Consider the following 13,610-nt stretch of genomic DNA (forward strand, 5'->3'; position numbering starts at 1 on the left):
TGTCATTTATGAAAAATACATACAGTTTGCTGCTTTACGCGTTGTGTCACAGCCCACATGGCTTCACCTTATTCTCTAAGCACTTCTCCGTGGGACCCTTATGATTGACAGAGGAATACCCATTTGAGCTCATGACTACGTATAAACAACAGAAATGCAGACAATTGTGTGCTTGTTTGTTTTTTTATTCATCTATTATGTGAAAAAGTGACAAAGTTGGAAAAATGTGTAGCTTAAAATATAAAAGTTTGCAAAAATACGTGTGTATTCAAACATACAGTAGGGTACATAAACAGTTTCGGCCTCCCTTGCTTTCGGCCTTGCCATGTTTGTCTGTTTATTCTGTGACAGAAGCACAGACAATAGATACAGATGATTTATCACTGCGTGTTTTCATTAATGTCTCTGCGGCTCTTATCTTTGGATGCAGTCAACAGTTTTCCGCGGCATTGTGGGTTACTGCACGACCCAGTATTGAACAGGGTGCATTCATGTTATAAACAGTTTGATATTTGATACAACAGACTTTACACCAAGCCGGTCATCTGCGATCTTAACATGCTCATGGAGTGAGCAAAAGAGGACAGAGGGTAGTTGATGGAGCTGGAGAACCCCGCTACGGGTGGAGAAAGTGGATGTCCGTTCAGGTTAAAACCCAGCGCTGTAGTGGGTGCGGGCCCCTCGTGATACAGAATGGGGACCCTGACAATCCGCTGGGTCGAGTGTGGGATATGTGCAGCCTCAAGGTCCGCCGCCAGCTGTCTCTTCCATTTATTCCTCCGGTTCTGGAACCAGATCTTCACCTGCGTCTCTGTCAGGTGGAGAGACGCCGCCAGCCCCGCTCTCTCGGAGCTGCTCAGGTACCGCTTCACATCGAAGGTGGACTCCAGCTGAAACACCTGACTGCGGCTGAACACGGTCCGAGTCTTCTTCTTCCGGGTGGAGCTCGGGTCCGAGGATGCGTCTTGCTCCGACCGTGCGTCAAAGCCGTTAAGCGCGTCCTCGTTGTCGTCGGTCAGATGGCTGTCGCCTGTTTTGCGGTCGGTTTCGTCGCTGCCCTCCGTTATGGGTTCAGACACTGCAGGGGAGCACCTGTCACTGGTTGATATGGAGCAGCAGTGGTCGTCTGAACTGGTATTATCTCTTGGACCTGAGAGGAGAACAAACCGGAACATGACTGACTTTGGCAGCCCAGCTTTCTGACATTGTTGACCTTTAAACAACACAAGTATTCTCTCTACTTCAATGTGTTGAAGCATGGTGAAATAATACAATCCGCCAAAAAGGACGGAAACAAGTCGGAAGAGATCAAACATTATCTGACATTTTCACTTACAATAAGTATTGGGAAACTTCGATGTGTTTTTTTGCAGTTCATCCAATTCCACAAAGCGGGGGTGCGCATGGGCAGCTAAGGCATTTTGATTGGATTGCATAACACATGATCCATGTGTGTACATTGTGTCAGGCCCGACTGCGATACAGATGAGAGCATAATAAATAGGTAAGAATACCGAAGAAAATCTGACAAGATCTTAGCAGTGTATAAGTTAATAATGCTATCCAACAAGTTTCCGATACTGTGTGGACTAGTGTGCATTAGTAAGGGTGGAATTGTAAAATCAGTATCAATATCTGACTGTACACTCCAAACGGAAGGGCACTTTGTTTTGATGCGAGGGCGTGTGTGAGTGGCATAAATGACACTGAATGTGCGTAAAAGCGTCATGTTGACGTGCAGCGCTACTGCGCGTCTGTTTTGGGTTTTATTTTGGGCATTTGTGCGTAATCCACGTGCGTAATCTTCAGACCGAGACACGGATCTCTTGATGACAAGCAACAGTGACACAGTACAGGACGAATGCACGTATGGTGATGTGACCTGTTAAAACATTCGGTCTTAGTGTGATTATTTTCTAAATGTTGACGCGCATTAGAAACCAAGTGCACGGTAGTCTTTAAAATAGTTTGGTTAGCTGGATGAAGGCAGAGAAGAGCCACGGGCTACTCCACACTCGACTCGCCCTGACATTGTTGGTTTTATTTAATGAAGCGAGAAGCAACATCTGACGTTCAAAGCTGGCTTATATTAACTCCCTATAGTTCTGCCACTTTAATACATCTACGCAAATATACGACGTGAATAACACCACCAAACCGCCATGATGTGTGGTTGTAAATAAGCTGTATGCATGTGACTTAGAACCAGAGACCGCGCAATAAGCAGGTATACTGTTTTTTTTTTTTTTACTTTAAGACTCTGTCATATGCATGTCATATTCCATGCATTTCACGGTTCATTTTTGTAGCAGTATAAGCAATTTAACAAATGATGTTGAACTGCGTACACCAGTATATGACACCCCTGCTAACACTAACCGGGATGGCTGCAACAAACTGTCTACTGTCTGTGTATTATGTTATGTTATTATTTTTTTTTTTTGCATAGCATTTTTTCGGGAAATCAATCATCTATATTCAGGACGCCTAAAAAGCGACTCTCTACTCACTCTGTGGTGTTTCCAAAGCTTTGAAGTTGAACACAGCCCCCCCGCGGTACCACTGCAACGGCGAGTCCCTGGACGGGGACCGAGCTGTGGAGCCGGAGCCATCAGGCGCTGGAGCGCTCGCCTCGGCTTGATGTGTGCTCAGGACTCTGGTCTCTGTGGAGACAGTCTCCACACCAGCTTCCCCGTGACTCCTGTCCGACGTCGACTCATGCCTATTCCGCCCTTTACCCAGTAGGTTCTCGATAAAAAACGACGACGCTTTCGATGAAGTGGGAGTCTGGTTGTCCGTCAGCTTCTTCTGCATGTTTTCCCGATTTGAAAGTGCTTTTACGCAAAACCGAGCGGATGCTGTGTCGCTTGTGCGTTAAGGCAGCCGAAAGTCCAAGCAGTCATTTCAAGCGTCGCTGCGTTTACGCTTTGATCGGATGTGGAGTCATGGCAGACACGGGACGGGGATCTCCTCGGTGCCAGCGGGAGGAGAGGGAGACAGGGAGACGGCAGCAGTCGTAGGCTACAGTGAAACGTCAAGTCAAACGCTTAACCAACCGACGGCATCCAGCGATTGGACGAGCACAATAGCAAATGGGGTTTTCCAAGGAAAGGAGAATTACTGTCTCTCTGCGTCAGCCGCTGTGTGTTCACGTGCAGGACCGTCCCCTCGAGGCCACGTACGTAGCCAGGAGAAAACCTCTGTTCGTGGTACAACAGCCTTTATTTGGGTCAATTAGAGTGCAAATCAAAATAAAGATCCGCCAGGGTAGAATAACCCCCGTCCACTCTGACACAGGATAGGAAGGCTCACAGTTAGCTATAAACTGGCAGGGAAAGACTGTGCGTGCGTGAGTGTGTGTGCGCGCGCGTGCGTGAGTGCGCCGATATAGCCTATTTGCTCCTTTATGCCATTACTAGTATAGGACTGCAGCAAACACCGAGGCTACCTAATATTTTAAATATTAATGGCTCCAAGTTTGGATAACAATTTTCAGTGTGTATATATACTGTACAGACCTACAGTAGGCCGTTAACAATATTTCAGTGGTGGCTCCCAGTGGCATGATGTGGTCGACCTCATGCAGGCTAGGTATTGAGCCATGCATGGCTTGGCAATGGCACGTGATACGCTGCGTCTTGGAGACGCGGCTGCTGTCAAAGGTTATCAAAACTTTGCATAATGGCTCAAATACCCTTAATAATAGGCCGGCTTGTCTGCAGCTGAGCGCTGCGTGGTTTAATTAAGTCTACACATGTCCTCCTCTATCTCGAGATCTAGACCTGCTTTGCAGAATTATAACAGAGTTGTTGTAATGGCCTGCATGTTTCAGCGCAGGATTGTTTCAGTCTAATTTATTTTACGTCATGTTCTGCTTTTTCATAATGTACGCCGGAAACAAATAGTGCAACAATATGCAGAAGTTAATGTATTGTAATGGTGTCCTTATCTAGTTTTTCTTTTCTTTTTTTAAATAGTTATTATATAGGCTACTTGACATTTCCATTTGACTTCGAGCAACAGGCCTTTAGTTGCTCGGGAAATTCGCCACAAAGCAGCAAATAACATCTTTTAAAAAGTAGTCCATGTAGGCCTACATCCAAATAAAGTTATAATCTCCCGTTTCGTTAAGGCACCAAAAGATTTCCCTGATCAAAAGGTAGGCCCTATATGTTTCAACTGTCTGCAGCCCTCATCGGACAGATTAAGGTAATCTTACCACTATTAGATCATCTGCAACATTTAAATGAGTGCTGACGGGCGTCTTTACCCTTTTCGCTGAAATGGCAAGACATTTGAGCTTTTTATTTCCCTCAATGGAGTCAGCGGCGCTGACCTTTAACTCCAGCCTCTCTCTCTCTCTCTCTCTCTCTCTCTCCTTCTCTCTCTCTATCTATCCCTCCCTCCCTGAGGCCAGACTTACCCTTTGACAGAGGATCAGCGGTCATGTTGCTCTTCCACCTTAACACTCAGCGCGGACAATAGTAACATGAGCCGTGTGTTGAAGAGCTGAGTCTTGCACCTGCCTTGTAATATCCCGCTCAATAAAGAGACTTAATATCTCGTTGGCTGATGCGCCTTTAGCTCTGTTTGGGTCTCGTTGTCTTCCCCATGAGGCCAAGAAGCCCGCTGTTCTCCCGCGAGTGGAAGTAAAGTATTATTTGTACACACTTATAGTTACTTAATATCTAGAAATTTTAACAATTAGCCTCAGTTCCGTCTGCTGTGAGATGCATTCAAATATATTTTTTGTATTTAATATTTATTTTCTAAATACCATTCAATACAGAACTTTAACGAGTTGTAGGGAAAAATAACAACAACTTAATAAAAAACTCTAAAACACACTGATAGGCTACACTTTAGTGGCTACAAATATACAAAAAAAAAACCTTTTCTGATTCACGGCTCTCAGATGGTGTAATGCGGCTGGCTAAAATGAATAAAAATCCTTACATTATTTTTTATTTTATTTCATCCAAGCAAATGGTCTGACAGCCTTTCATGCTCGCTTGGTGTTTTCGGTGGCCCTTCGTCATGTTTCTTTCTTGAGCAAACAGCACAGCATTCTACTGCATTTTTCACTTAGTGGTGGAAGAAGTACTCAGAACATTTACTTAAGTAAAAGTACCAATACCCAAATATAAAAATACTCCACAACTAACAGTCCTATTGAGTTACAGTTGTATTATCAGCAGCAAAAGTAAAAGTACTCGTTCTTTGGGCCTCAAACTGCTGTTTAAATGAAAACCATCTGAGAAGTTTAGAGGGGAAATGTCTCCAACTTTTATACATCACAACAACTTTTTTTTTTGCAAGGGGTTACGAGTCAGAAAGGACTGCTACAGCTGTCTTCTATAAGCTTTTAAAGGCTTATGCTTTTTATTTAAAATCTCAATCTGTAAAGTAACGTAAAAATCTGTTACATGACATCCATCTGAAATGTAGTAGAGTTAAAGTATAAAGTAGCATAACATGGAAATACACAAGTGAAGTACACGTACCTCAAAATGAAGTACAGCACTTGAGTACATGTACTAACTCTTTGATGGTGTTTCTTTATGAAAAGTTATTTTTGTGTGTGAAAACTCCACATTAGATCAGGTTTCTGTGTGTACACCAGGCCGTCTGAACGATGCGGCACCCCGGCGAGCCCCTCCTGCTCCGGGGGCCGACAGCCCAGACCCAGAGGCCTCTCTCTCACTTTTCTCTCTCACTTTTTCACTCTCCTCTCTCTCTCATCCTCCTCTGATCCTTATCCAGCCTGGCGTGCCCTTTGCTTCATCTGGCCTGCTCCACAGCCCCCTCCATGCCACCGCAGCTCTGAAATAAACTTTCACCACACAAAATCACATCATCAGCGTGTGCTCCGGGAGACAGCTGCGTCAAATTGAGCATGTTCCCCCAGTTAGCGTCGGTGAGTGTTTTCCAGCCCTCGGTGGAGTTTGTGTTGTTATCCAAGAGAAAATACAGGTCCTCTGTGAGGTGGCAGTGAGGCCAAATTGGATATATATATATATATATATATATATATATATATATATATATATATATATATATATATATATATATATATATATACACAGTACAGGCCAAAAGTTTGGACACACTTTCTCATTCAATGTGTTTCTTTATTTTCATGACTATTTACATTGTAGATTCTCACTGAAGGCATCAAAACTATGAATGAACACATATGGAATTATGTACTTAACAAAAAAGTGTGAAATAACTGAAAACATGTCTTATATTTTAGATTCTTCAAAGTAGCCAACATTTGTTCCCTTATTAATAAAAAACAAAGGGTGCTTTTTTATTTATAAGGGAAGAAATTCCACTAATTAACCCTGACAAAGCACACCTGTGAAGTGAAAACCATTTCAGGTGACTACCTCATGAAGCTCATTGAGAGAACACCAAGGGTTTGCAGAGTTTGTTATGTTATGTATATATAAAAAAAAATGTATATGTATATATATATATATATATATATATATATATATATATATATACATATACATTTTTTGCTTCAAATAACAGAGACATTTGATAATTATTAAGTCTTATTTCCTCTGTTTATGATGTTGAAATGAATGTAATCGTTAGTCTAATCACCATTTTATAACAGCCATCACTCCCTCAAGTGTGACTTTAATGGCTCTGGAGTCCACCGCTCTCAGTATCTCTCAGTATCTCTCAGTATCTCTCAGTAGGCTTTACAGTCAATGAAAGTGGAGACCATTTGACCTAGTTCATTACACTGGAGGCAGTGAGACAGGCAGGCAGGCAGAGACAGGAAGGCAAGCATCTCCTCTGGGGCATTTCACAGCTCTCTTTACATTAAGAGGTCTTCATAGTGACTTAGGGAAGTATAGTGACCTCAGCTGACTCGTATTTGAGGCGATGCAAACACTCACGCACAGGTATTAGTACAGTTAACGCATTTATATATATATATATATATATATATTTCTTTTGTTTATTCTGCAATGAGATAATTGTGGCACCAGCAAATGAAATGCAGCTATTCATTAATGAGGCTGGCAAAATTCGACCCACTGAGACTTGTAACATGCACACAGATCTGAGAGCTGCCACTGTACCTACAGTATTAACAGACATCGTCTTGGGTTTGTGAGAGGGCCCTCTAATGGTCAACAGAGTGCAATGCACCTTAGGTTCATACATCAAATGCATTTCCAGTAGTTATTCATCATCAGAGCAGTTTATGCACCATGCTGGTTCGAAAGCAGCCAAAACAGCAGTAACCCCATAAGCTGTCATTACTCTCAGATCATACTCTGCTGGCAAGCTAACTGCAAGCTGGACGTTGAGCAAAGCAGGAAGGTGCAAAGCAGAATGTGTCAATAATTCAGAACTGTAATAAAAGTCAAATGGTTCCTCTATGTCTCTGTGTAAACCCACAGAAATGTGATTTGTCCAATATCATTATTAATAATGTTAGCCTGAAGAAGCCTTGTCATCTCTCCTCACTGTTTAGGATTATGCCAAATCTGCACTATTTAACTATTCACCATTCTAACAAAATCTCAAACACAATCTCTTTAACTGGCAAGCCAGTTTAGCCGGATCGTGCTAGCTCTAGCATTAATAATTCACTGTACATAATAAGTTGATGCTGCAGAGTTTGTTCTCATTGATAGTATTAGCCGAGGTGAACATTCTTGGCCAGACTTTGTGACGCCAGCAGACCAGCATAGAGTGGGCTTTAATTGGCCATAATCTCTGCCGTTCTCTTTCCTCTCAGTGCAAGTCAACAGCATATAGCCTACAAATGCCAGGCCTTAGCCAGGCTTTTTTAGCTCCATACCAGTGCAAGCTTTACAAGGAGGACGGCTTGGAAGAGATTTTCGACTCAGGACTCAAAGGATTTTGGGGTTTTTAAATTCACACCCACTGTGTCTTGATTTTAAAATGCATTTCTACTAAGGAAAACATAATGAACACATAATGAAACAACATACATTTAAGAAATGCTTTTAATGCCACTTTTCTTCCACATCTGTTTGCTCTGTCTGTGATGTGCATGTTTATCTCTCATTATTAAGAATGCATTCAGAGCCTCCTGTAACCTAGTTTCTTGATCATTCTGCCTGATGTATTTGTGCCAGTGGGCCACTCATTTGAAGAATACAGTTTGTTTTATGGTCAGCCTTGATGTAGCACAATTACATTTTAAAGTCCCTGAATGGAAGGGCTTTATTTTATCTCCAGTCCATCTGGAAATAAAATAAAATATCTCCAAATGTTAAAGTTCAAGAATTGACAATTGACATGAGAAACATGTTATTACGCACACATTGGATGACATGGATAGGCAATGGCATAAGTACATCAAATTATGTCCAAATGGAGTTTATGGGAAGGAAATGTAATTTATGCAACTATACGAAACTCACTGTAGAATGATGCAGGAAAAAGTCTAACATTAGCATTTGTTTGTCTGACAAAACAGGCAGATCTCAAATTATTAATGGTATTCATTCATGTAGTCTACTTACTATGATGGCCCTGACAAAAAAAAATCAAGCATAAGGTAAACCAACAAATCATAATAATTCTAAGTTTAAAAAAAAATATTTATATATATATCCAGTCTCCTATGTTCATTTAACAGGTCATGATTTAGTCTTTGGTCTTCTTTGTGTAGGCTACACTCAGTTGATCACACACATCCGTCAGGTTAAATAAAAATAAATTCAGACACAAATGCCCTTATAATATAATATAATCAAAATCCTAAAATCCAGTTGAAATTAAAACAAATACCATATTATTATAAATCACATCAGCGTATTGTCAAAGGACTAGGCTAAATTGAATTTGTATTTAAAAAAATAAATAAAAAGTATATAGAAAGTAGTCTAGCTCTGAAACTAATCAGGTGAGTTTAATATCTGGTTAAAACCCGAGACCACCACTGTTAATTTCTTACGGGAATGTCCGTTTGTTTAACCTCTTCACGGTACGTTAACCCCTGTCAGGACGTACTCGTCAGCCCAGCACAAAGGGGCTGAAAAGCGGGGAACTTTCCCCTGCGCTTCAGCCCCAGCCTGCTTTCCCAAAGAGGAAACATTACTTCAAATAAGGGGGAACCGGGGAAACGAAAAGCAATGGTGGGGGGGCGGTATGACATGGTTACAAACTCCCTGAAAATACTATCAGAGCCACGTTTTTCTTTAGAACTTTGAAGGCATGTTTTCGTTATAGGGGACATACATTGCTAAAACTAAATGATGCCTCCAAAGTGAATTTTGTAAATTGCCCCTCTCACTCATGTAGGCTCTCTCTCTCTCTCTCTCTCTCTCTCTCTCTCTCTCTCTCTCTCTGGTGTTTGGCTTTGTGGAGGAACATGCTAATGCCTTCTAAGAGAGGTGTATTATTTCTTCATAATTTCTTACCATAGTTGAAAACACGTGGCTGGGCCGACTTGCTGACCTCCTGTAATAAGCTTATGGCAAAATAGATCCGTGTGCGTAAAAGGAGCCAAGCCCTGCTCGTAGTGTTCAATCGGGCTTTGAAAAAAAAAAGAATAAAAAAGAAGAGAACTCCAGCTCATGGCAGGGGTTAGACTAAATAACGAAAACACTTCCTGAACCATGAAAAGGGAATTTAAGCACTATAACTGATTTTGCACATATTTTTGGCAAATGGTCATTTGACCTAGTTAGAGTTGTGTTAATTGTCCTGTAACGCTTGGAAATCTCTCTCACGTCACTAGACCACTAGAACAGTTTCACAGCTGAAAAAGATGGCGAATAGAACTAGACTAACTGGATTTTAAATATCTCAGTAAAGGACTTGAAAGCCCCAGCCCCTTTTCTGAGGTTTTAAATTAATCCACATGCAAGAGCAAGACGATTGGTGTCGCATATTTCCCACATTTAAACTTGAATGACCTCATGTTAGCCAATAGTCCTTCATTAGAAATTAGAAATTAGAAATCAGATTAGCAGCACATTACATTGACCACAATGCAAATCTCATTTCATTTGCCCGTAATAAAAAGCCAAATCCATCAATGAGCACCACGCGAGTTAACGTTAAACGATCGCGTGAGAAAGAAGAGGAGGGGCACGAGGAGCGCACAGACAGGGGACGTGGTCGAGCGCGCGAGCGACAGGCCCGCTGTCAATTAGCTCGAGCCGAATAAATTAGGATGGTTGGGCAGACTATCAGACCCCACTGTTCAAATGACTTCATTTATCAAAGCGAGTGCTATCCGCTGACAGCTAACAGGGCCACTTCAAATAGCCTAGGCCTACAGGTAATAGACGGAGCCGCTGTCACAATCCGTGTGTTAGCCATAGCCTGTATGGTGTTAGCAGAGACTGACATGAGCTCCACTGGTACAGGCTTGATTGGAGCTTTTGTGGCGCACGGAGTTTATTTAGCGCTTTCATCACTTACAGGATAAAGAATTATTGGCCCCTGCTTATTATAAATCTCTGGCAGACATATCTGCGTGTTACCCGACATTGCCAAACAAACTATGGCCTAATTTATAATTTAATTGAAGCGATTTTCGACAGTACTTCCGTTTTGTTTTGCTTCACAGATGTGATGTTGTCCACGCAAAAAAGCAAACATTAGCCTAGATGTCGTTGTCGCAGTTCTTCTAACGTGGTTTCCTTCTGTTCGTGTTCCAGGAATGGCACTACTTTTCATTCAAAAAAAATTGAGAAAAAATAATATCTGCAAATCACCAAACGACGAGTGGAAAAGAACTAAAATACCATAATGCTGTGATTCGCAATTTAATAACTGATGATTATTGATTTGCAATAATTCAAATTAGACAAACATATTATGCAAAATGGAATAGTCCACAGTGTGGTCAAACAATTTTAGTCAAGTTTGTGTAATGCAAAAACAATTCAAGTTTCCACATTTTCAACAGTGATGCTGTCCTAGTGAGCACGTTTCCCTTTCAGTTGTTTACGCCTTTCTTTCTATTGACTTGGCCTAATTAAATAATTGAAAATGCTGCCCTCAGTATACCATGCAGCACTAAGATTTGTAATTGATTCTAGTTTTCGTACTCATCACTGTAGCTTGTATGAGAGCGTTGGTTGGCCTTCTTTGCACAATCACAGGTTGGCGCATTGGTATATTTTTCTTTGTAAGGCCAAACTGTGTGAACTGCCTCCTTACTTACTGTTTTCTCCTGACTCCTAAAGTCACCACCAGGAAATGTAATCTTCGATCATATGGGCAAATCATGTATGACATTCCCCAAACGCGAACTGTCTTCGGTGAAAGTGCCTTTAAAGTTTTTGCACCCTCATCCTGGTATCAAATACAGAATCGTCTTAAATTAAACAAACCTACTAACAATGACACAGTTTAAAATTAGGATAAAGGACTATTTGAGTACTAAATGCACATGTGCTCTTACTGAGCGCTGCTGGTGATTATGTTGAGATGATGTGAAATTGCCAACTGTCTCTTTCTGTTTTCTGTTGTTTGTTTTTCACTGTATATTTTAATATGGAACTATTATACTGCTGTCTTGGCCAGGACTCCCTTGAAAAAGATTTGATTTCCGTTTAACTTGTTGCTTTGCTTTAGCAGACAAAGGATGAAGAACTGAACAACTTAACTCAGTATGTTAAGTAACTTTACTCTCAGGCTCTGGTTAGGGTGTGGATGAACAGTGTGAACAACCTTCTGGCAGTGTCGCAACTATCATCTTATGTCAAACATCAGTTCAGCATGAAATTAGGCCTGTGTGTTAATGTAAAAATATTCTTACCCATTTCTGCATTTGCATACAGTACAGGCCAAAGGTTTGGACACACCTTCTCATTCAAATGTCTTTCCTTTGATTTTCATGACTATTTACATTGTAGATTCTCACTGAAGGCATCAAAACTATGACTGAACACATGTGGAATTATGTACTTAACAAAAAAGTGTGAAATAACTGAAAACATGTCTTATATTTTAGATTCTTCAAAGTAGCCACCCTTTGCTTTTTTATTAATAAGTTGGAAAAAATTCCACTAATTAACCCTGACAAGGCCCACCTGTGAAGTGAAAACCATTTCAGGTGACTACCTCATGAAGCTCATTGAGAGAACACCAAGGGTTTGCAGAGTTATCAAAAAAAGCAAAGGGTGGCTACTTTGAAGAATCTAAAATATAAGACATGTTTTCAGTTATTTCACACTTTTTTGTTAAGTACATCATTCCACATGTGTTCATTCATAGTTTTGATGCCTTCAGTGAGAATCTACAATGTAAATAGTCATGAAAATAAAGAAACACATTGAATGAGAAGGTGTGTCCAAACTTTTGGCCTGTACTGTATATGCATATAAAAAAGTCGGTAACACATTAGAAAGACAGAATAGATAGAATATAACACACTAAGTTTCTCTTCTTTTCCTACCGGGTGGGATACGAAAAGGGTTTTGTAAGCTACACCTCCTCTCCAAAAGAAAAGAAACAATGCAAAAGCAAAACACAAAAATACACACATACCAAATACATCTGTTTTACAACCTGTACAGAGCATCTAATGTCGTGGTGGTGTTGGTTTCATCAAGTGTTCAACTTGTATTAAATGACTTTTATAATTCATAAATGGGAATTTATAATTGGAAAATAACCATGTAGCAACTGTATAACCAACAACAAAAAGTAAGAAAAGAAGTAGCGAACTGTACATTTATAAATGTAAAAAAAAACAGTGGAAAGTCACTTCCATGTCTCCCTGCTTCATTATTTACAGTGACTGTGTTTTATGCGTTATGACAACTTGAAAACAATATATTATTTTTATATCTACAATAGTGTTGTGTGTTGCTCTCAAAGTACATACAGTACACAGAAATATACATATGGCAAAAAAAAACAACCAAGGACAACAAAGCTGAACATGGTAGACATAAACATTTGACTAATATGAACAGTTTGACAGTTTGTATATTAAAAAGTGAATTTACATAATATACATTTACATAGCATACACATATACATAAATACACACACACACACACACACACGTAAAGAAACATCTCTATGAGGATTGTAAACAAAATGCTGCTGGAATTAAAAAGGAATTAAAAATATCATAATAATTAATATAACTTCCATTGGATTTTATAATTCTTATTGAGCAAATATGGAATAGTCCAGACAACATGAACATGCAGAGAGGATCAAAGAAAAGACGGATATCAGAGAAGTGGGGTAGAAAAAACTGAAGGGGGAGGGGGGGTTTGAAGGAAAGCCAGGGCAACTACTACCCTAACCTGAAGCGAGAAAAGAGTAAAGAGTATAGTGTGTGTGTGTGTGTGTGTGTGTGTGTGTGTGTGTGTGTGTGTGTGTGTGTGTGTGTGTGTGTGTGTGTGTGTGTGTGTGTGTGTGTGTGTGTGTGTGTGTGTGTTAGTGAGACACCAGGCTGCACTCTGTTTTCTTCGGTCTTGTCACGCAACGTTCCTCGAAGCCCCGCCCTTCTACCACTACAGTTCCTGAGTGAGTGACTGAGTGTGTGTGTGTGTGTGTGTGTGTGTGTGTGTGTGTGTGTGTGTGTGTGTGTGTCTCCTTCTGACCTCCCGACCAACCTACACACACACATCTGA

At 40.7% G+C, this 13,610-nt stretch overlaps 1 protein-coding gene across 2 annotated transcripts; it reads right to left on the minus strand.

The window, feature by feature from the left end:
• Positions 1-297: 297 nt before the first annotated feature.
• Positions 298-4,458, minus strand: LOC114572414 (homeobox protein HMX1). Of its 2 annotated transcripts, none has more exons than XM_028604047.1 (2): positions 4,424-4,458; positions 298-1,150 (listed from the first exon to the last, which is right to left on the minus strand). In XM_028604047.1, exons 1-2 carry the CDS (start codon positions 4,446-4,448, stop codon positions 528-530), a joined length of 648 nt encoding a protein of 215 aa, XP_028459848.1. In that variant the 5' UTR covers positions 4,449-4,458; the 3' UTR covers positions 298-527. The 2 variants fall into 2 exon arrangements, with proteins under 2 accessions (XP_028459848.1, XP_028459840.1); XM_028604039.1 differs by lacking the exon at positions 4,424-4,458 and adding an exon at positions 2,511-3,069.
• Between the last annotated feature and the right edge of the window lie 9,152 nt (positions 4,459-13,610).

This window comes from Perca flavescens, chromosome 2 (assembly GCF_004354835.1).
Source record: "Perca flavescens isolate YP-PL-M2 chromosome 2, PFLA_1.0, whole genome shotgun sequence".
Taxonomy (NCBI): domain Eukaryota; kingdom Metazoa; phylum Chordata; class Actinopteri; order Perciformes; family Percidae; genus Perca; species Perca flavescens.

What these genes read in the sequence shown, in the direction of transcription:
- LOC114572414 (XM_028604039.1), bottom strand. Translation starts at nt 2,814, where the DNA reads ATGCAGAAGAAGCTGACGGACAACCAGACTCCCACTTCATCGAAAGCG. An exon ending in AGCTTTGGAAACACCACAGA is followed by an intron (nt 1,151 to 2,510) that starts GTGAGTAGAGAG and finishes TTCTCCTCTCAG; the next exon opens with GTCCAAGAGATAATACCAGT.